This window comes from Macrotis lagotis, chromosome 7 (genome assembly GCF_037893015.1).
Source record: "Macrotis lagotis isolate mMagLag1 chromosome 7, bilby.v1.9.chrom.fasta, whole genome shotgun sequence".
Lineage (NCBI taxonomy): Eukaryota > Metazoa > Chordata > Mammalia > Peramelemorphia > Peramelidae > Macrotis > Macrotis lagotis.
In genome coordinates, this window is record NC_133664.1 from 104483763 (window position 1) to 104507002 (window position 23240).

The 23240-nt window shown below is 39.8% G+C and overlaps 2 protein-coding genes across 11 annotated transcripts in view; both read right to left on the reverse strand.

The window, feature by feature from the left end:
- Positions 1-4940, reverse strand: part of CLCN1 (chloride voltage-gated channel 1) — a 38118-nt gene extending 33178 nt beyond the window's left edge. For 2 of the 5 annotated variants that reach the window (XR_012470052.1, XM_074193490.1), the window contains exon 1: positions 226-4940. Coding sequence is in view for 2 of the 5 variants with exons in the window: in XM_074193490.1 (XP_074049591.1) it covers positions 226-405 (180 nt within the window). In the remaining 3 variants the exon portion in view is untranslated. The remainder of the gene's footprint in view (positions 1-225) is intronic. The other 3 variants (XR_012470053.1, XM_074193491.1, XM_074193492.1) reach the window with 2 other exon arrangements.
- Positions 4941-6772: 1832 nt separating this feature from the next.
- Positions 6773-22950, reverse strand: CASP2 (caspase 2). 6 transcript variants are annotated; one of them, XM_074193494.1, is made up of 11 exons: positions 22906-22950; positions 17383-17533; positions 16823-16990; positions 16594-16675; positions 15979-16073; positions 15496-15672; positions 10673-10801; positions 10435-10525; positions 8067-8216; positions 7753-7862; positions 6773-7577 (listed from the first exon to the last, which is right to left on the reverse strand). In XM_074193494.1, the coding sequence occupies exons 2-11, from the start codon at positions 17530-17532 to the stop codon at positions 7443-7445; spliced, it is 1287 nt and encodes a 428-aa protein (XP_074049595.1). In that variant the 5' UTR covers position 17533; positions 22906-22950; the 3' UTR covers positions 6773-7442. The 6 variants fall into 6 exon arrangements, with proteins under 6 accessions (XP_074049595.1, XP_074049597.1, XP_074049594.1 ...); XM_074193496.1 differs by having other exon boundaries at positions 22910-22948; XM_074193493.1 differs by lacking the exon at positions 22906-22950 and adding an exon at positions 22658-22822.
- Positions 22951-23240: the final 290 nt, after the last annotated feature.

The following is a 23240-nucleotide window of genomic DNA, read 5'->3' on the forward strand; positions in this document are numbered from 1 at the left end:
GACACGTAACAAGACTGTTTTTAAAACTAGTTCTCCAGTTTTAAGATATTAATATCTTTCCACCTTCTGCTGTTTCCTCTCCTATCTCTTAGTTCTCTTATCTGTGCCCAGTCTCCTTCCCCCTTGCCCCAAATCTGCTTCTCTCTTTTACCTATCCCCTTTTATTTTTGCTTCCTTGTCACCTCCCTCCCCCAAACCTCTTCTCCCTCCAACCCTTCTCGTTACCTGCGTAGGATGAATGTTGGGCCGGGGGCCTGTATTTCCCTGAGGTCTGTGTTCATGGTTCCCATTCTCAGAGGGCAGGCCATAACTGGTGCAGTGCTCAAAGGAGACATACTGGTACTGAGGGGCACTACCCCACCAGCTTGACTCTCTCCCTGGTCTCAGTGACCCAGCACGGTCCATGATCCCAGCCTTGGGCTGGGCCCCAGCCTGACTGGGCCCCTAGTCCCCAACAGTTCCTTGAACCTCACCTCCTACTTGGCCCCAAGGAGTCTAGGGCAGCATGCCCACCCTCCTGCTATTTATAGCCACCCCCTGTCACATGACCCCCTAGTGCCACATCTGATCTGCTTGGGGTCAAAGCAGGTGTGAGGAGGGGGGAAGGGAAAGGCCCACTGGGGACTCCCTGAAAAGAGTACCCTTCCCCATCCGACTGCCAAATACCTCCTCCAGCTTATCACTAATGAGGACAGAGATGTTCCAATTCTTCTCAGCTCTCCCTGCCAACCATACCCGCATGGACTGTCTCATCATTGGAAGATTACTCAGTCCGCTTCATACCTGGACAAGAATCTCCGACAAGCTATCATCTGGCTTCTGCTTGAACACTTCCAAAAAAGTTGGCACCACCCACACAAAGACAGTCCTTTCAATTTGGGAACAGATCTTTTTGTTAGAAAGCTTTTCCTTCTAACAAGTAAAAACCTGTCACTTTGGAGGCCAGGATGAAGTTGTGTTCAGGACTTTCATCTCTTTAATCGACTCCACATCCTTTCTTTGTGGGGAGAGGAAAAGGAGAAGAGGAAAGTGTCTGAGGATCAGTGGAGGGATGACATCCAGGCAGTCACTCACCTTGGAAAGGAGCTGGTGCTGCTCCATCATCTCAATTTTCTGTTCCATCCCTAGCTGCCCATATTTCCAAGAGTTGGTTCCCTTTTGCAACATCTTTCGTCTGTCCATCCTTGCCTGTCTGTTTGAGCCTTTGTCGCTTTGTTCCTCCATATTTCTACAGCTTCCCTGAGTCCAGTAAAAGCTAGTACTACTGATGCCATTCCCTTGTCCCTGCCTTTATTTCCCCTGGGGTGTGGGAAACAAAGGGATAATGATTTTGGACTCTGATCTCTCCCACATCCTAGGCTGATTTATGAATGTCACCTTCTCTACACTAATAGCCAGAAAGTGCAAAGGGCTGTGTTCTCAGAAAACTTGTAGAATGTCTATTAGTTACAGAAGGAATAGGATATCAGAGGAATAGGTTCAAATTTGGGATTTGAAAAGTAAAGTTATAGGGGCTCTCAACCTGCGGAATATATATTGTCATGAGGGATGGGAAATGGTAATGGGGACAATTTAAGAAAAGTTCATCCTTATTTCTCATAAGCATATGCACTAAAAGTTCTAAAATATTAATATTTTATATTGAATAAGGAATACAGAAGGTTCACTAAAACCCATAAGTCCCAGAAAAATAGGGACTGAAAAAAGGTTGGGAATCTATGATCTAGGGTAGGCTATGAGAACTTTGGGGGCTGATGTTTTAGTAGGACATACAGCAACCAAAGCTCTCATAGCACACCCTAGATCACATCATCCTTTATGTTTCATGATAAGCCTGACAGAATCATAAAGGATAATGCAGAAGCAAACTATGCCATACCCACCAAAGCTCAATAAATGTGTCAGATAAGGGCCAAATCTAACAAGTTGGATGGTCCCTCCACCTCCAACTCCCTGGGGACTTTTTTCCTTCCATCTCAACTGTCACTTCTCCCTCCCCATCCCTTTACACCTTGCCCCTTAATTACAATTTTTAAATGAATAGGTACCTCAGACCTCAAGGCAATTGGAGGGCAAGGTATGGCATTAGTATGAACTTGGGAAATGACATGTTACAAAAAGTAATACAGGGTCCTGGGGATGTTTGTAAGGGTTTGACTCAAGGTTCTGGGATAGCATGAAGGAGAAACCTGAGGGGTTAGCCTTCAATTTAATTCTGATCCTAATCCAGTGAAACTGGATACAGGGTTAGGGGAGGGAGGAGAAAGGATAGGTCACTAAACAAGAACCAGCTTCACATACATCCTATAGCAACCCAAAGTCCCCTCTGCAGCAGGAGCATATGTGAGGAAAGTGTAGAAGTGGACAGGGTCATGGTGGTGACTTAAGAAGGAGTTAGACTGTCATTCAAAGAAGTTTCAGAAACAAAAAAGATTCTCATCCTAGGGAATTTGTTGCGTGCGCGTGCGTGTGTGTGTGCACGTGTGTGCATATTTTTACAACTATTTCATAGACATCTATTTTACATATGTACGGATGTGTATATATATATATGTATGTATGTATGTATGTATGTATACACACACACAAATACACACATACCTACCTACCTACTCCTACTTTGCATGTGTGTGGTCCTTGACAGTAAAGTATTACTTCAGAAGAGCTTGATAGCTTCAAAGACAACTGTCTATGATCAAAGCTACCTCTCTACATTTGAACAGGAGCTGGTGGGAGGACGAAGTCAAGAACCTGGACGATTCATACAGTTGTTAAGCCAGCATTGACTTCTCAAATTGAGCAGAAGATGGGAGAGAAAAGAGCAACTTCTGAATTTCCAAAGCAGTGATGAACAAAAGTCACAAGCTCTATATGGGTCTGGTCAAGGTCTGGGAGGACAGGATACTAAGCAGGGTAGAAATTTGAGATTAAGGGACCTGTGTTGATGCTTCAGGGATGTTTTGGAAAGCTGGACTATCTATTGAATTAGGGCACTTCTTATAACTTAAAGAGGTCTAGTCTAGAGGATACAGTGAGAAATTTGAGAAATGAGTCTTAAGAAACAGATTCTGTGTGCATTTTGTGTTGAAGGCTGGAGGGAACATGGGACTTTCTGAGCTAGAGACCGGATCCTGGAGGAATAGAGAAAAGGAGTTGATCTGGGACCTAGCTCCCTGATGCAAAGGATTTAGGGACACCTTTTTTTTCAGTGATAACCTCCTCACCCTGATACCCTAAGATTGGTTCTGTGGGCTTTTGGGGATGAAGCAAAATACCTCCCTCTTATTCTTGTCTGGCATGCTCTCCCTCTTTAGTTTTGCTACTGCTTCTTATAATTCCTACCCATGGAGCTTTTAAAAAGGGGCATGGTGGGGAGGAAGAGGACAGCCACCCCAATTTAGGAAGCAATACTTTTAGAAAAGAATCCTCTTAAATGAAGGTGAGGAGAGGGGAACAGAGTTTAAAATTCAACCTCAAACACCCTTTACTTAAGGGGGTGGGAGAAAGACAAAGAATTCTTAGTTCAGAGACAGAATTTACACCATCTTTCAAGTGTCACATTACTAAAAAACATCTTCACACTAGAAATCCCTTTTCTCTCTTTAGTTTCATTGAACAATCTTTTTTTATCCCTCCTACTTTCCCCCGACCTGCTGATGCTTCAAACCATCTTAGAGCTTTTTCAACCCTACCTCCTCAAATCCCCTTTTAGGGCATTCCTCTTATCTACAGAATCTTATCCATACAGAACCATGGAAACTGCAAAAAAGGGAGGACAGGGGAATTCCTTTTCACGACATTGCCAACAACCAATCATTTAACTTTCGTCAAAACACCTCTAGTAAAGGGAATCAATGACTATGACTTCCTTAATCCAACACATAGTGTTTCTCTGGATGCAATCTAAGATGTGCTAGTTTGGTGGGCTTCCATTACACATATATTAAGTACTGACGATGGGAGTTCAAATCCAGCCTCAGATACTGGCCATTTATTAACTGTATGACCTTGGGCAAGTCACTTAACCCTGACTGCCATGCATTGGGGGCCATCTCCAGTCACCCTGATTCATATTTGGCCATTGGGTCTGGCTTTGGAGGAGAAAGATAGGTGATTTACCAAAGCTCCTCCTCATTCAAATACAAATCATGTGCTTGTCATGGCATCACCTCCCTGATGTATTGGTCTTCTTTGATATCAAAGGACAAACATCATCTTCATTAAATACATTAACATCCTCTACTCAGATCTGATGAACTACAATCCAGTCAAGTCTTCCCTAATCTGAATTTTGTGAGGTTGATTTTTTGAATTCAAGTCTAAGATTTTTTATTATCCATTTTAAATTTCATTATATCAGATTTGGCCCAGCTTTTGGTTTATTGAGATCTTTTTAGATACTGACTTTGTATTTCAATAGTTATTCCTCCATTGTCAGCTACAACTGTAGTAAACATAAATATGCTATCTAGGCCAACAACTAAGTCACTGATAAATATATCAAATACTACAAACACAAATCTCTGGAGCATTCCACTAGTGATTTCCCTCTAAGGTCACACTAAATTATTAATAACTGCTCTTTATATCAATCCCCTTCAGCTTCCTACTGGTGATTTCACTGGGTCACTGACAACTTCTTTTTTGGGAGGCAAGGGTAAGAGGAAGGGATCTTTGACATAGGCACCCTAGTTCTTTATCTTTATATATATATTCCTCATCATTGTTCCACAAATTCTCCATAATCCATCACCATCTTTATAACTAATTTATTATTCCTATCATTCCACTCCACTCTTTATTTTACCAAAGTCAACAAAACTCATTCTCTTTAACCCATTCCAATCCTGGCCCTTTGATCCCCCAAATTTGTTCTACTTCTATACAATTCACAATTTCCTGGAACTAGTTATTCCTTCAAAATATGTGTATATATATATATGTATATATATATATATATATATACATATATATATATATATATGTATTATGTATGTATATCGATTTTCCTTAAGCTGCTTAAAAATTTCCAAACAATTCAGATAGATAAATGGAATCCTACTGTAGAACCATCCATTTTCTCTACATTCTAGTATGCCTGATATACTTGTTGAATCCATCTGACCTACTACCTACCAAATTTCCTCAGATTTAATTCAGATAGAATTTGAATGCTTGATGTGCTTGTAAAAGGAAATAATCAGAATGGTTGTCTGAAGGTGAGATGTAATTGGTTCATTATCATAAGAGTAGGCTAGGATTTAATTTTTTGGGTTCTGGAGCCAACATGTGAAGAAATTAGCAGGTGGTGAGGTAGGTTTACAAGGTAAATGAAAGACTTCAGGCGTCTGGTTAGCCACAGGGACAGAAGTGTTGGGGACACTTGGTAACAAACATGAGTATTTATTTGGCACCTGAAAGCAATACAAAACCCTGGCAGTGGGAAGTGGGGAGAGGCTCATTTCCAGATGCTTCTACATCATACTAATCCCTAGGCAGGGATTTAAACAGACAGGTTGGGAAAAATGAATACCTTCCCTGGAGGGCCTCCACCCCAAACTCCAATCAATCAGTATTTATTGAGCACCTATATAGGCCCTAGCAGAGTGCAGGGCACTGTGAGAGGAAAAAGTATAATACATGGTTTTTGTATTTACTATGTGCCCACACTATGGGGGCTACATAAGTATGACACATTGTCACTGACCTTAAGAAGCTTATTGTTTCTTTGGGCAGCTGTAACTAACATATATCAAAAAAGTCAGAACACAGTTAAGTACTAAATTGTGGAACCAATAAGTGCAAAGGGAATTCAAAGAAGGCTTCACTGAGGAGGGAACTGAGCTTAGCCAAAGGACAGGTAAAGCTTCTAGAAGTACAGGGAAGGAGGAAAGGCATTAAAGGTGGAACCATCATATTAGCAAAGGCACCACAGAAGAAATGAATGTTGTGGGAGTGGGAATACAAGTTTGAGAGGAATAGGGGTGCCTACGGGGGAACAGAGGAAGAAAAGCTGGAAGTGAGGCTAGGGAATAAGAGAATGTTTGAAAACTAGTCAGGGTTTAGGAATAATTTAGAAAAGTTATCTTATAGTAGCTTATGGAATGGATAGAAGGTAAAAGACTGGGAGGAGGGATACTAGCCAGGAGGATCTTATAGCAATCCTGGCAGAAAACCTAGACCAGATGGAAAATGGGAATAGTAAGGAAGGCAGAGCATCTGAAATGAAGAAAATGGAATTTGGTAACAACACAGGGTTGGAGATGAAAAAAAAAGGAATTAGATTATTGTGAGGTATCATTCCCTTCTATCCTCCAATCTTACCCATTTCAACAGGAAATTACAGGAGAAAGTAACTATATATGAAACCTGGGAAATTCTCTGAGGGAGGGATAAAAGTCACCTTAATCACTTGGATAAAGGTAGTTTTTGCCCTTCTCCAGTGTTGGGCAGGAGTAAATTCAGAGTAGGTGAACAGGGGAAGACAGTCCTCTCCTAACAGGGAGGCCTTACAGTACTAAAAAGGAGAATGCATAGGTTATTACTGAAGATACAGTGCCTTGAGTTGTGTTTGGCCTTCTAAGAGACCAAATAACTCCCCTTATAAATGATATCCATTAGGTTCTCAAAGACTAAGCTAGTGAAGCACAAACTCTCAGTAGACAGATCCCACACTAAGCTGGAAAGGTTTTGAAAATGGACCCAGTGATGGTTCCTATGTCTATTATCCAAAGAAGAATTCAGTTAAGTTTCAAAAGAAACACCAGCAAACTGAATGGTAGTAATTATTTTTTGGCCATGGTAATTCTGGACTACCACTTACTAAATCATGGAGAGACTTCATTATGTGACAGTGGAAAGATGGATTACCCATACTGAAGAAATCATAGATTTTTAAAATACTAAATTAAGTAATAAAGGACATCACCCAAACTATCCCTTAAAGAAAAGGAAAGTAGTGTTTGAAAACAGAAAGAATAAGTGGAGAAGAACACCAAAATGGCTTAACTCACATAATAAAAACAATGATCAAAGTGCTATTCACAATAATCCTGGGGAGTGAACTCAATATCCACAAGAGGCTAGGGTTAGGGCTTGTTTGAGTATTCAACACTAGTATTTAGGATTGCAGCTCAAACCTTTTACCCCATAAAAGCATTGTGTTCTAGAACTACCTGCCAGACTCCCTTATTGTATACTCTAAAGTATTCTTCCTGGCAGTCACTATGACCAGGGAATGCCAAGAAAAGCTCTAGAGTTTCACACACAAAAGGAGCTGACCCGCAGGCTCCATCTTCAAAGTGGAAAATAAAAGGTATATAAAACAAGCCTGGGAGAGTCCCATTATCCCTGAGGGAGAGGAATAAATGGTCCATTTGAAGAGGGACAGTTCAATCATGCCTCCTGTGGTCTCACTCTGGATTAGATGAGAAGATGAGTGCTCATCGTGTAGGAGGATGTCCTGGAAATAAGTAGAGGTGGCGGCAGAGGGTGCTGGAGTACTCAGACATTTCCTTACATCGATGAAATTCTGTTCCAGGGGCATAACCTTCTCGATCCTTAATGAGGGCATTAACCTGGAGAGGGAGAAATTTGCTATGTTTCAAGCCAAAGACTTAAGGTTTTTTTACGCTACCACCAAAAAAAGCAAGGCAAGTTATAAAAGGGAAAAAAGACCAGGGAGGAAGAAAGCAAAATGGAGGCAGAGGAAATTATGAAGATATGCAAAGAGTAAATCACAGTGACCCTTACCTTAACCAACATGTCAGCCACGTGCATATCGCGAGCCCTCTCAGAAAACACTTGAGTCAGGGCCTCAATGTACCAGGATCCCCGCTTGGTGTTGCGCATGGCAGCAGTGCCTACAATCAGATCAGGGCTACATTAGAATGAGAGACCCCCACCTTCTGGTTCATTCTCCAATTCATAGCATATCCTAAGAAAGCACCAATCTCAGTAGGGGACCAGAAGATTTCTTCATTACTTCCCTCTCCCTCTGCCATAGCACAGCACCAATATAAATGCCTATTCCCTTCCCTTCTCCTTTGCTCTAGAACCCCAAGTACCTTTGAGGCAAGCATAGCCACAGATCATGTCTGAGCGTGTGGGCAGTCGCATTTTTAATATCTTTTCTTTGCCAGCGTCACTTTCCTCACACCCTGGAGAAACCACGTGCTCTTTCCCATCTCGAAGGTCTACCCCTCGGTCTGTCTCATCTGCAGGGAAAATGGAGGAAAAACAGCATTTCCCCCCCGGGCCTAACAATGGGAAACTAAAATTCCCTCCCATCCCCTGGGGAGAGCCGTCTCTGGCTGCTGCCTCAGCCACCTGGTGTTTGATAGATACAAATATAACAGTGTCTCTTCCTCCTCCGACACAACACAACTGTGATAGTCGTGAGCTCCTTCCAACCCTGTTAGGATAGAAGGAATGGTTGGAGTGCTGTTTAAGATGCCATACAGTAGAAAGGATCTTATTAGTCATCTAATCTATCATCTATCTTTGGCCAAAAAGAAAAAGCAAATGCTTTCACTACAGGTCTAGGATGATTCTGCCTCTTGCCTCCTGGCTTGCTCTAGCAGAAAGGGTTTCTGAGACAGTATTTCTCTCTTCATAAGACTCACAGAGGAGTCAGGAAATAAAGTCAACAGAATCAGGAAGGGGAAGATGGGATGAAAGCCAAAACATATACATACATACATATACATATACATATACATATACATATACATATACATATATATATATATATATATATATATATATATATATATATATATATATATATATATATATATATATATATATATATATATAGTCTTCAAGAGAAAAGGTCAAGTAGGTGAGGTTCCAATTACCCCAGAGGCTGCCTAGATACTTGGTTATTCCCTAGAGGTTTTTTGGAAAAGTTGGGAAGGGGGATTGACAATGCGCACATGAATGTATTAAAGGGAAAGAAAAATTTTCCAGTCCCAGAAAAGTTTATCCAATATATTCAATTATTTCCCAAATCTTGTTTCTATCTCCACATCTAACCCATTGGTTCCACTCATCTAGTTCCTAATCTAAACCATGGACCTCCCTACCTCATGCCTCGATTACTTCAATAGCCTGCTCCCAAGACTCTTTCTACTTCCAATCAATTCTCCACACAGATGACAAAGTGAGTTTGAAGTGCAGATAAACTACAGTGATTCCCTATTACCTCTAAGATCAAATATAAACACTTCTATTCAGCACTTAAGGCTCTTCACAACCTAATTTGTCCCTTACCTTCTCAGCCACATTTATATGACAACACATCACACAATTTACAGTGTAGTCAAATGAGCTTTCCTACAATTTCACACATAGTCCTCCATCTTCCACCTCTATGTCTTTTCCCTAACTGTCCTCTATGTTTGGAATGTTCTCCACTTCTCCCTTTCATCTCCTAGAAGTCCCAGTTTTGTTCAAGGCTCAACTCAAGTGCCCCCTTCAGAATGAAGTCTTTCCTGATCCCCTCAGCTGTTTGTAACTTGACCCAACAATGATCTTTTCCTCTTATTTCTCTACTTCTGTTTGCTGTTTATCACCACTGCATATTTGCTTGTGTAGGTTTAGAATTGCTTTTTTGTTTATAGATATATATCTTACCTCACAAAGTATATTATAAGTACCTTGAAGAGAGGAATCATATCTTCTTTTTTACCCCTAACAGTACTTAGCACAATATGGACTCAAAATAGGTGTTTGCATTGGTTGGAAGCTATGTAACACTAGAATGCTCATGGTCCTGGCTCCTAAGGGAGCTGGAAAAACTTCATGCAGGGAAAGAAAAAGTTAGAATGCATTGAAATAAAGGAGAGAGAAGCATTTCAAGCAACAGTAGGGTCCAAAAACTGGATAGCATAGAAGTTAGCAATTTCTGGGTCCCCTGCAGAATACAGAGTAGATAAGAAAAGGGCAGGGAGTTTAAGAAAGAAAAGAGTCAGATAGGAAGGGAGATAAATACAGATGAATGGGGATTAAAGAAAAAGACAGATGGGAAGTAGGGAAGAAACAAAAGTAAGAGAGGAAGAGAGGAGATATAAAGAATTTTGGTAGTTTTTCATTATTCTCACCCAAAGCGAATATCTCAGTTAAAAAGTGGAGAGAAAGAGAGAGGTCCAAAAGGAAAACGAGGAAGCTGATAAGAGTGCCCTTATGAAAAGAGGACATGAAGATGCAGGATAAAGAGCTGACCAACCTGAGAGCCATGGGCTGCTCAAGTCCTAGCACAGCCCATGCAGAGGGAGAGACACTTACAGAGTGAGAAAGGCGGTGGCAGCAGGGAACAGAAGGGGGTGCCCATGGAATCCAAAAGGACCTGAGAGGAGCAAACAGGAAAGTGAGAGCCAGCAAGGGAGTTGCCCGGGAGCTACTACCCAGGCACTGGCTGGCTGTGGCACTCACCTCCACGACAGGCCTGGATAAAAAACATCTTGGGCTTATTCTGCAGGTTTGGGCAGTTGGCATTGTCAAAGAGCTGGAAAACCTCTTGGAGCTGCAACAGAAAGAGTAGAAGCAGCAAGTGGGATACTCCATTCTCAGTACTGTACTTTTGGAGGTCCATAATATATAGAACATGAAAGAGAGGGAGAGACATGAATAACCCTTGTCTCATTAGTCTGTATCTTGATAATCCAAGTACCTGGAGCAATTTGCCATCTACACCATAGATGCCACCTTCTATGCCATGAGAAAGGAGTGCAACCATGCAGGAATCTGTGCTCTGGTGAGCTGATAGCTGAGCAAATCTCCGGAGTTTCTCATGCATCTCCTGAAAAAGAAGATTCCTATATGACTTACCAATCAGGCAAGTTCTCTGATTAGCCCAATTTTAAGTTTTTCTTATATATAGAAATCTCAATATATCCTACTGTCAACTGGAAAAAGCATGGTATTACTAAGGCCACTTTGAGGCTGTATTCTAAGTTCTATTTTCTTCTCAACCCACTGAATTCTTAGAAAGATATTTTATAAATGTGCATACTTAGTTATAAGGATTATCCAGTGAAAGCACGAATGGAACACAAATATGTATCTACTATAAGAAAAGCATGATGAACGTATGAATAGTAAAATCTTCTCAAACTAAATATAATTCATTATTTTTATGTTGTCTTTTGAGTCAGTAAGATTTCAAAAGGTGGGGATGATGTTTTTATAATTCTGTGGTGCTCAATGAACACAAGTCTTAAGAGAAAGAATTTAGACTGATGTGTCAGTAGTAGCATTCAGAAGAAAATTAGCTTACCCATAATTTATATATTTTCTTATCTAAAAGATAGATTGTTGTCTTTACCAAAATAAATTAGTTAGTACCTGGCACTAGAGTCCTTATTAATTTTTCTCTAACAAATAATACCATAATCTCTCTTCCTTCAATGTCATCTGACAAAAACATGCCAAGCTCCTCAAAAAACTTAGTATGCATAAATATTTGAACAAAAGATAAAAGGTTGTCTTTTCTGAATGCCACTTCTTTCTATGTTAATCTCCCTTCAAATTTTATCTATTTATTTATTTATTTTAGGTGGGTTTTTTTTTTGCAAGGCAAATGATGTTAAGTGGCTTGCCCAAGGCCACACAACTAAGTAATTATTAAGTGTCTGAGATCGGATTTGAACCCAGATACTCCTGACTCCAGGGCCGGTGCTTTATCCACTGTGCCACCTAGCCGCCCCTTCAAATTTATTTTTAACTTCACTTTTTTACCTATTTTTCTACACCTTGTTAATACTAAATAACCTCAATGGAAATTCAAAGAAATTTGTTTAGTTAAAATATCAAGCTAAAATTCAAAATGATTTTGTGGAAAATATACTCATAGCTTAAAAAGAGAATCTAAACTAGCAGCTAAAAACAATCTATTTCACATAAATAATTAACTAATCTAATAGTTTTGATAGCATCTGTAAAAAAAGAGAAAAATGTTTGAAATTGAGATGCAGACCATCTTACAGACAGTTGCCTAATACTACTTACTAATAAAATATCATGAGGAAAAAGGGTTGTTACTTGTAAAGTATTTGTTTGGAGAAATAAATGGCACTTTCTTCAAGGAAATAGTGTGTTCAATGTAAGAATATACAACTATTCTCTTGCCCTCTAGTGGAAAGTTCATGTAGTAGTTGACATAGCCTAATGTGTGAACTGAAAGTATCTCTAAACGAACCCCACCTCCTTGTCCTATTATATAGGAACAAAGAAAAAAACTTCTTGATGAACCAGACAGTGTCAGAAGCAAGCTTTACTACACTGATTATTACTGTTACTATTATTATGAAATATCCACCTGAATCTGAGCTCTCTCCAAAATTATGACCTCTAATGCTTGACGACCTTAGATTTTCCTTTGTTGCATTTCTCCTATTACCACCCTAGATTCTTGCACCTAGCTCTTCCCAATAGCAGAAATTACATATAAGTCTCTTTTCTCTACTGTCACCAATGAGTTAGACACAAATCAAGCTTAACTCAGTATATTACATAAATTCAGAATGGAATTTTAGCTTAAAATGTCAGATTCAAGAGATGCTACAACTACTAGGAAATAGGTATGGTTAATCTGATCACTTGATCTTCAAACCAAGGAAAGCTTAGAGGAATAAAAAATTATCAATGTATGTATTTTTAAATACAGATAAATGGGGACAAAATTTCAAGAAAGAAAATGAACAATAGTTTTAAAAGTAAAAAGTTAGGTTTATGAATTAATTAGTAGATTAAGTATTTATACAAAAATTCTCAATCAACACCACCTGATTTATGAACATCTCATGAATATGAAATGAGCTTCCTTGAGTAACAAGGGACCCCAGAGTGACTGTTTTCTTATCAACCACTCTACACTTGTGGCAGGGAGGAAGAGAGAAGGAAGATGCCATCCTTCTGTTACTTGATTTCATTCTTGCCACAGAAACATTTTCTTACAGAAACAATGTAATATATAGTGATCAAACTCCAGAAAGGCCCACAAAAGCTTATCTTACTAAAAACACAGGTGAAACAAAATGAAAAAAACATGCAAACAAAAAAGGTAACAGGTCTAGGCCAACTCAAAGTAAAGGATAAATTCAACAAAAATTCAGTCACATTATAGCTTAAATAGATTCTGTAAATTGTAAGCACCACTTTAAAACACTTTCTATGGGAAAAATGTGTTCCAATTTCTAAACACATGCTGAGTAAATGAATGAATGATGAATAAATTCTGGAACATAACTTCTCTGACAACAACTGGGAGATCCTCATATTGCCGTATAGAAATATTTGTATATTGGGGAAAATGGAGCCAGCAAAGCAATTAGAATTTTGGTGCATGAATTAACTGCTTTTATGGTTTTTGACTTTCTGACTTTTGCTTAAAAAATGAAATTCCTTAAATTATAAGTGAAAAAATACATTTGAAGATTTTCTTTTTAGAATGAAAGATAAAAACATTCTTGCTTTTTTTTTTGTCTTTGTAGCCTCAGGGCTTTATATGAAGCTAGGTAAAATAGAGATATTAGCTTCAGAGTTAGGAAAACATGGCTTTGAATACTTCTGAACATGTTTTGGCAGAAACGCTACCATGGGTAAATATCACCAAAATTCTTAGAGTCCCAAGGCCCTAAAACTCTAGGAATAAAACTTAGAAACCAACTATTTATCTGCACTGCTAGAGGGAGAATCTATTCAGTCTTAACCTCCAAAATAAATCAATAAATCCTATATTGTCGTGTCTATAACAGAGTAGATACTTAATGGATGCTAAAGAATGAAAATAACAAAAGTTCGAAATGTATATATTATCTGTAGTATTTATGATATACCATTCTTATTAAGGACTAAAGTAAGATGGAATAAACTATAAATAAACTATAATTATTATTTAGAAATTTATATATAGTTGTTGGGGTTTTTTTTTTTGCAAGGCAATGGGGTTAAGTGGCTTGCCCAGTGCCACACAGCTAGGTAATTATTAAGTGTCTGAGGCTGGATTTGAACTCGGGTACTCCTGACTCCAGGGCCACTGCGCCACCTAGCTGCCCCATATTTTTGTTTTTCAAAGAATTTAGATCTGAAAATTGCAATTTTCTTACTATCACCTGAAAAGGCAAACAGAAAAACATTTTACAAAACTTAAAACGCTATATTAAAAAGTCAAATATTGTTGACATGCCATTAATATATATGAAAGATATAAATATGTATGCATATAGTGTTTATTAAATGCATGTCATGTTTAAGTCATTACCAATTTATAAAATGTGCTAGCAGATTTGTAACTTCTCATTAACCCGTCAATTACTTTAAGGTAAATAAACTATAAGTGAATAAAATGCATTTAAAACTTTTCCTTTTTCAAGAATTCTACTGAGAAAACTATATGGTAAGAATGAAAGAAGAATCTATATTAATTATGTGAAAATGGTTATACCTAGGGAGTGACTTATCAAGAGAAATTATATTTCCATACAGGTATTATCTTAGAAAAAAGGTTTCAAATTCTGGTTTATAGTTCAATCTGGTTCCAACAAAATATTGAATATTCAGTCTTATTATCTTAAATTAAGCAATGAAAGAGAATATGAATAATTGAAGAGTAAAATTCATTGATCTGAAATCAAAGCTGATCTATCTATGCAATTTACTGTCTATGGCATAAATTTTCACTAGTCTTTGTTTTAATAGAAATTTTGTCTTAACACAATTCGAATTCAAAATGCTACATATGAATATCTTCATGTTGGCAGATTCAGACTCTGTATCAAGATTTAAAAACTTGATTGCTCTGAATAGCCCTCAATGTAATTTATTATTTTACATTGTTTATCTTGTTGCTATCAAGTACTGTTTGAATATTCTTAAATTACCTAGTTCCTACAGATTACGGACTGCAACTTCCTCTTTTCCTGTAAAGCCCTGTACCTGGAAGTAATAAAAACCTAATTAAAGGAAATACATATTTTTTAACAAGCAGCACAGTAACTGGTATTTTTTCTCTTAAATGACCTAAAAAGGTTTGGTAGATTCTATAATGCCCACATAAAATACCTATATTAAAAGAAAAATGACCTTAAAATTTATATGACATTTTCATTTGGGTTCTAAATGTATTCTATTTGATGTTTAAAAGTAGTACATCTCTGACCATAATGTTTTCAAATAATCGAAAAATTGTCTAATTGCCTTGAAGTTAAAAATCAGAAAAATGGCATACTTTTAAGTAAATAGTATCTAGATCCTAAAATTAAGAATCATTAATTTAACTATCAATCATTTAAAATCCTTATTTTATTTGTATATTTTTCCCGGTGTTGAGAAAAATGAGAATCTTTTGCTGGAAACTAAGTATCATCACAGGCAGTGTCAAACTAATGTACTATATAAGGTCATCCCTCTAAGTTGAATGCATGAGTTACCACCTCAGCCTATAGATTTAACATTGTAGATTCTCCCCCCCTCCCGCCATTTCCCAGGTTGTACCTGTGCAGTCTGGTCATGCAGGACACGAACATCATAGTCCAAGAGCTTGAAGAGGGTTACCAGGGAACTGTGGTCCACATCTCCACCAGATCGGAACTCCAAGTCTTTCTCCCCATTGAAGTGCACATTGCTCAGCACCAGGGCTAAGCCACGAGGTCGAGATTGCAATCTATAGGCCTGAGTAGATAAGGCTAGGTTAGATTGTGAGATACAAGATCATATTCTCATCCATAAGCTATAAAAGGATAGGAACTATGTCTTGCACAAGCTCCATGAGAACAAGGATTATGTTTTATTCTTTTTCCCCCTTCATCCCACTGGGATTAACAAGGGGGTCTGCACACAAGTAAACCCTTTCTCAGGACTTACTGCTTATCCCGACAGCCACAAAAAAGGGATGTGGATGAAAATGGAGACTACATTTCCAAGGAGGGGGATCCCCTTCATCTTTCCCATATCCTCAAGGCATTCTGTAAGACTCACCAAATGGTGATGTGTTTGATAAAACTCTGGGGTACAGGGTTTCACCTGTAGGCTGGGGGGTCCATCTCCATTGTCCAGAGAATGCTCCATGGTCTCTGAGGCACAGACAGGCAAACAATTTCAAAACCAAAGTTAAACAGAGCACTGCAAGGAGCTGAGCATAGACTTAATCCTTCTTCCTATCTATCTCTGAGAAAACAGCTTTCCTGAAGAATAGCTTTAATTACTATAGTCAGAAGTTTAATGTAATTTCCTTTTTCAATAAAAAAAGAAAACAAGCTTGGTTTTATTTGGGAAGATTTATAGATGTGATGACCAACTAAATATGGGCACTTCCAATATATAAAAGAAGGGCAAGGGGAAAGAAAGGTCACTTTTCATGGTCATGGTATATAGAAGTATGTGTTACATGATTAATAGATTCACTGAAAACCAATCACCTCACCACTGACAGGGTGAGGGCCATATCTGGCATGCATCCAAACAGTAGCTTTAAACTGGGTCCTGGCCAACTAACTGAAAATATTAACACACAGGAAAGAGGAAACTGGTGGTCAAAGTCAACCCAATAAAAAATGGGAAATCCAACTGTCATCACCTCTTCTGAATCCTCACCTACAGACAGGCGAAGCTGCTTGTGAGGGGGACAGGATTCACACACTGGGAGAGGGAGACTTGAGTCATCATCACAGTCCAACTATAAGAAAACAACAGTTACCATGGTAAATCTTGAGACATCCCAGTTACAGGTACATCTTTTTTCAATATTCCAAATCCCCATGACAGTTCCAAGACTTCCAACACAAGGATTCCTTCCAAACGTCCTACTCCCAATGCCCCATACCAGTGGCAGTCGATGCTGAAAGTTGCAGAGGGTTCTGTGCAACAGGTCCTCCAGGTGTCCTTGCTTGGTTTCCCGTAAGGCATCACAGAAGGCTCCAAAAGCTTGAGGACCCCTCTTGGGCAACAAGTTAAGGAATTCCACATTCTGGCTAAAGCTGCCTACTTTTGCCTGGGGCAGACAAGAAGATTAAAGAAATTGCTTTTTCTTAGCCCATACCACAACCTACTTCCCATTCCTAAGAAGGTTTACTGAACTGCTTTTCTTCTTCCTTTTGAAATTTTAATTATAAGCTATAGTTCAATTAATAGGAAATAAAAGTAATGTAAAAACAAAGGCCATTAAAATTTTTTTAAAAGCACTCTCATCCAACTTATAAATATTCATTTATAGGAAAACTGAATATAATCCCTTCACTGCTCCTAAGATCATGTACCATCTTTGGTATCCTCAGGTATAGCTGTAACCCCTCCATAATGCCATGTCTCCTTTTCTCTCCTGCTCATGCCTTGTACCACTCCTTTACTCTCTCTCTAAACTATGCCCCTCCAAGTTCCAGCTACCTGGATGAGCTCCCTCATTTCCAGGGTAATGATGTCTTTTTCTAAGAGGTGCTCTAAGAGTTCACTGAGCAATAGCTGCTTAGCCAGGGCAACTCGGTTCTTCTTCAGAGCTTCCTGGTGTTCCTGTTCCATTCCCCAGACTCCCAACATCCTATTGAGAAAAGTGAAAAGGAAAGAAAATTGTCAAAAGAAGGTCTCGGTAGTGGGTGGGTAGAGTGAAAGGAAGGAATTGTGTAGAGATGAGGTAGAGGAATAACACAGAGGGACAGGACTAACAAAGTCACAGTTGTACTATGTGCAATATAATAAACTCATGTCTATAATGAAAACAGAGGCATGGCCTTTTAAAGAATTCTGTTAGCCCAGAATACAATTCCATCTTAAACTACTGGGGTCTGCATATACAATGCAGTTTGATAGAGGGTATGTGTGTGTGTGTGTGTGTGTGTGTGTGTGTGTGTATGTATATATATATACATATATGTATATGTATATGGCTGGAAGAGAAGTTCTCAGTGTTAAGAAAATTCAGTTTCTTCAGAGGATTTTGCAATAAGAGGCAAAACTTAATTTACTAAATTAACAAATCTAATGAACATTCCTAAGACTGCCAAAAGATTTGTTTAAAATGTAGAAAATACACTTTAGATATAACTTTAGACAGAGTCTAATTTCATAAAATAATTTTAAAGTGAAAATAATATCTCTGGCTTAGTTAAATGGAGGCAACTATAACTGGGTTAAAAAGAACTTAATCTCAATGGGAAATGACACTACAGAAACTCAGAATCTGGCAACAGGATGATAGGAAAAGACTGTGACAGGAAGTAGTGAATCAATGTTCTTAAGTGATAAGGCCATGATTTTATGGAAAAATAGAAGTCTAAGGTCTGGGGGGTCTGACTGATAGAAATCTCAAAGTTGCCAGACTACTCAGTTTCAAAAACCTGGACCCCCAGAGTATCTGAGAGCAGTGAAACCTTCCAACTCTAGTCATACTGTGAACCAGGATCTTGAAATCTCCCTAATGATCTACCTCTCTGCTTTTCTTCTCCTCTTTAATCTGTTACATGAAGACCAATACCAATACTCCCACAGTCCTGGGTAACCATGAACTCTGCAGTTGTTCCTTTTTGTCTTTTTCAGAACCCCCCCCCCCAAATGGTAAATTGGGTTTTCTTAAGTCAATGCAAGAACCATTTTAAAAAACTTTGTGCAAGGTACTGTACACATAAGCTTATATTCTACTGCGGGATATCACAAAAATAAATAAATAAAAGGATAATTTAAGGAAGGAGAGAGCACCAGCAACTAGAAGTATCAAGAAAGGCTGTCTATAAGATGGAACATGAATTGGGTCTTTAAGTAATCTATTCTTTCTAAGAGGCAGTGATGGGAAGAGAGTACACTTTAGGCCTCAGGGATTACACATTGAAAGACAGGTGGGAGATAAAATCCTAAGATTTAAAAAACATAAATTGGGCCAGTTTGGCTATAACCTAAAGTGTATGAAGAAAGAAAGCAATGTGAAATAATTTGGAAAAAGTAAGCTGGAATCAAATTTTGAAGGTCTATATTCTTAAGCAGGGAGTGGTATGATCAGATTTGTGATTCATTATATATGAAAGAGTGTAATAGAGAGTTGAGTCAAGGATAATTTGGAGATTGAGAACCTGGGTAACTGGTTAGAAAGTGTGCTCTCAACAGATATTGTTAAATTTAGGGTACAAAAGTTGTTGAAAAGAAAGAGAAAACATGTTGTATTATGAACATGTTGAATTCTAAATGCTTATGGGACAAACATGGTAGAAATGTTCAACAGGTAATGCTCCAGGAACTCTATACCATCTTTTGCATTAGGTTATATATGTGGATTTCGGAGACATCAGCCCAAACTTGATAAATGAAACCTGGGAATAATGATAAAAAGACAAAAGACAAAGCACAGAGAAGAAAAAAAAAAGATCCAGGACAAAGTACTAGTAAAATTGAGTTAAGAAAGGACATAAGGGCAGCTAGTTGGCACAGTAGACAGAGCACCAGCCCTGGAGTCAGGAGGACTGAGTTCAAATCTAGCTTCAGACACTTAATTACCTAGCTTTATGACCTTGGGAAAGTCACTTAACCCCCCACTGCCTTGGAAAAAACAAAAAAGGAACATGTTGGATGATCCTCAAAAAAAGGGACATATAGAAGACTACAGTCAAATAGAAGAGAGGAATGTCATGAAAGGAGGGAACAGTGAACCAGGAAGGAGTCCTCAGCAGCAGCAAAGGTCAAGAAGGATGAGGAATGAGAAAGGACTATCAGATTTAAAATCACTGGTAACCAATGGTAACTTCTGGGAGCCAGAATACAAGTGACGAGTGACTTAAGAGTTTTTCTGGAAGACTAGCTGTGAAAGGGAGGAAAATGTATAGGTTGGGGGCCTGAAGGAGTGATAGGACCAAATGACTCTTTTTCTTTGCTCATCAGAGGCACACCACTATCATTGGCAGATTTTGTAACAAGGTTGTAAGGATAATGCTGCTTTTGTGTGTTGGACAGGTCAGTGGACTGTCCTATAGATTTCCATTAATGCCAATGCCATAGTACCAAGGATGGGAAACACCTGGCCCTCCCAAAAGAACTGGGCCTAATTCTAATGGTGCATTAGTCTATTCCCTAGCCAACTCAACAACTATTTATTAAATGATTATTATGTGCGAGGCACTGTGTTAAGCTTCGAGGAAATACAGAAAGACAAAAACAATACCTGCCCTCAAGATATTACAATCTGGTGGGGAGAGACAAAAATGCAAAAGAAAAAATATGTAAAGATAAGATAAAACAAGATAAACTAGAGAAGATTTCAACTGGAAAGCAATAACATTAACAACTCAAAAATTATCAGTGTTTTCAGAAAAAAATCAAACAAAAAAGAGACCTCTGCAAAAGAAATTTAGAAGAGAATGAACATTACTCATCATTATCTTCAAAGTAACCTGATTTCCAAATGGTTTCTAAAATTGCTCACAATTACTTGGAATGCTAAAACACTTATTTTGAGGGGACAAAATAATTTCCTAAAACTTGAAAACCATTGCAACAATTTTGGGGAGATTGTTATAGGTAACCCATCTACACCAGAATGGCTCAACCTGTCAACATATCTTCAAAAGAATTTTTAAAATCAAAGTTTATTATCTAGCAAGACATTAAATTCTTTATTAATAGAAAATGACAGTAAACTAGTAACAAATTGAAGAATGTTGCCTACTAAGGGTCAAGTTCAAAGAAATGTAAGATGTTGGGAGGAAGGCATATGAGGAAGGGTCGCAAAAGGTGATGGAAAAAAAGTTATCAAGAAAATTCTAGTCTAATAGCCCCATATTTGAAATTCCCCCTCTACATTGCTCTGACATTACTTTTCTTAAAGACCTAGTTGAAGCTTTCCTCCTACTAGGTTATAAAACCCTCTAGAGTGAGAACCATTCTTACTCATTTTCATTTTTATACTTTAACCCAATATTGGAGTGTGTTTCACTCAACATTCAACATTTTTGATAGAAGGCCAACCTTCTCAATGAAAATTTCCTCCTTGATCTTTAGCAATCACACCTTTCTTTGTAATCCTTTACCTCTAAGAATCACAAAATTTTAACACTTTTAGAATTAAGGTAGGGAGCAGGAACTTATTTTCTATATCACACATAACTATACTCCAAAACTCTCATATTCAGAGTTAGATCTGAAAAGGTCCTTAAAGTCATCCAGTCCCAGAGAAATGAAGTTAATTGTTTCTGATCACACTGGTAGCAATAGCAGATCTAGGAATTTAATCCAAAGATTTTTTTCCACTTCCAATAGGAATAAAGGAAAGCGATCAATTGCTATTTAAATATACTGACTTTAAACAAATGAATGAATGAATAAATGAATGTGCTGATTTGGGGCAGCTAAATGGTTCAGTGGGTAGAGAACTGGCACTGGAGTCAGGAGGACCTGAGTTCAAATCCAGCTTCCGACACCTGGTACTAGCCTGTGTGACCTTGAGCAAGCCACTTAACCCCAGTGCTCACCCACCCCCAAAAAGGGCAGAAACAAATAAATATGATGATTAAAAGTGAACAGATTTTCAGACAGGCAAAAAAATTTTAAAAATAAATGGCTGTGTGGGGGGGGCGGCTAGGTGTTACAGTGGATACAGCAGGAGCCCTGGAGTCAGGAATACCTGAGTTCCACACTTGATAATTACCTAGCTGTGTGGCCTTGGGCAAGCCACTTAACCCCATTTGCCTTGCAAAAATCCTAAAAAATATATAAATAAAATAAAATAAAAAAATAAAATAAATGGCTGGGGATTATAAAGGCACATGCCACTAATTAACTATGTGACTTTTAATTAAGAGATATATAGCTTTTCTCCGGTTCTCTTGCTTTTTTCTCTCTGCAAAATGAATGACCTGGATAAAATTCTCAGAACCTTTCTAATTCTATAAACAATTATATTTATAATAGAGCATGGGAACCTATGAGGTACCACTTGGAATCTCAGTCATCTGATCCAAGCTTTCAGTTTAACTGAAAGGGGGAGAGGAGGTACCTGAATTATTTTTTTGCTCTTAAGAATATTTAGAAAATTACCCTCCGTCTCTCCTTGGACACCTGAGGGCTCGGGGATCTCAGTCCCTTCCCAAGCTTTCTGGGCAGCAACACGACCCTCTCAGCGCCCCCCCCATAGGTCACTGACGGGCATGGGGCAAGCTAAGGATGCCCGCTCCCCCTCCCCCACTGTGGCTGGACCCCCGGCCGTTTCCAAGCATGAAAGCCTGCCTCAGTTTCCTTAGCCATCGCACGGGGTCCATAGGAGCCCCTCTCTCCCGGGGCTAGGGGCCCCTCTCTCCCGGGGCTAGGGTCAGGGGCCCCTCTCTCCCGGGGGGCTAGGGGCCCCTCTCTCCCGGGGGGCTAGGGGCAGGGGCCCCTCTCTCCCGGGGGGCTAGGGGCAGGGGCGTTGGCAGCGGCTCGGTCCCGGCCCCGTGTCCGCAGGGGGCGACTCATGGATGCTTGTGTCCGGCCCATCTGGCGGGGAGGGGCAGGGAAGGGAGGCGCGGCGCTCCCTGCCTGGGAGCGGGTCTCCGGAGCCCGGCTGTCTTTGCACCTCGCAGGCGCCGCCCGTCTAGCGGCCAAAGGGTGAGGAGTCAAGGGTCAAGGGTCAGGGGTCAGGACCCTCCCCGGGGCGGGGCAGCCGGGGTCGGGGCCTGGAGAAGCGGTCCCGGTCCGAGACCGCACTCACCTGCGCCCCCCGTCCGCGGCCGTGGACCCGCTCCGGCCCGGGGCTGGGCGGGCTCCCGCGCGCGCCTCCGCCATTTCCCGCCTTTCTCAGCCCTGGGAGGGCCGCCCACTCCACAAACAAATGAAACGCCCCCTCAGGGCCAGCGCTCCCGCCCCCGACCCTTTCTTTGGCTCCACCTTCCTCCTTCGCGACTCTGAACGCGCTTGCGCACGGCCATTTCCACCTCCACCCCCAGACCGAACCTTTACCTACAGGACTCTAGCCTCCGCCGGGGAGGCGTGCGCAAGCGCAGACCGTCCGCCTCCGGAACTTTTGGCCTGCCCCGGAAGAAAATAGAAGACGAAGGTGAGGGCAAAAGGGAAGAGGCGGGGAAGATGAAGACGTCGGGACGGGATTGGTCGTAGATTCCCGCGGAAATAGGCGTCTTTGCCCGCCCCCTTCTCAGACTCCACCCACCACTGCTTTAAATAACTTTTTTTAAAGGGACAGCCAGCAAAAAACTCCCCCCTCCACTCCCACTTTACCCGGGGGAAACTGAGGCTCAGAAAGTTTGCACCGGCCCAAGGTCAAATCACTGCTCAGC

Coding starts and splice junctions, on each gene's coding strand:
- CASP2 (XM_074193493.1), bottom strand. CDS start 22,731: ATGGCGGAGGCGCGCGCGGGAGCCCGCCCAGCCCCGGGCCGGAGCGGG. Junction 16,676..16,822: donor TTCAGCATCGACTGCCACTG/GTATGGGGCATT, acceptor GTTTTCTTATAG/TTGGACTGTGATGATGACTC. Junction 10,802..15,495: donor TGCATGACCAGACTGCACAG/GTACAACCTGGG, acceptor CTTCTTTTTCAG/GAGATGCATGAGAAACTCCG.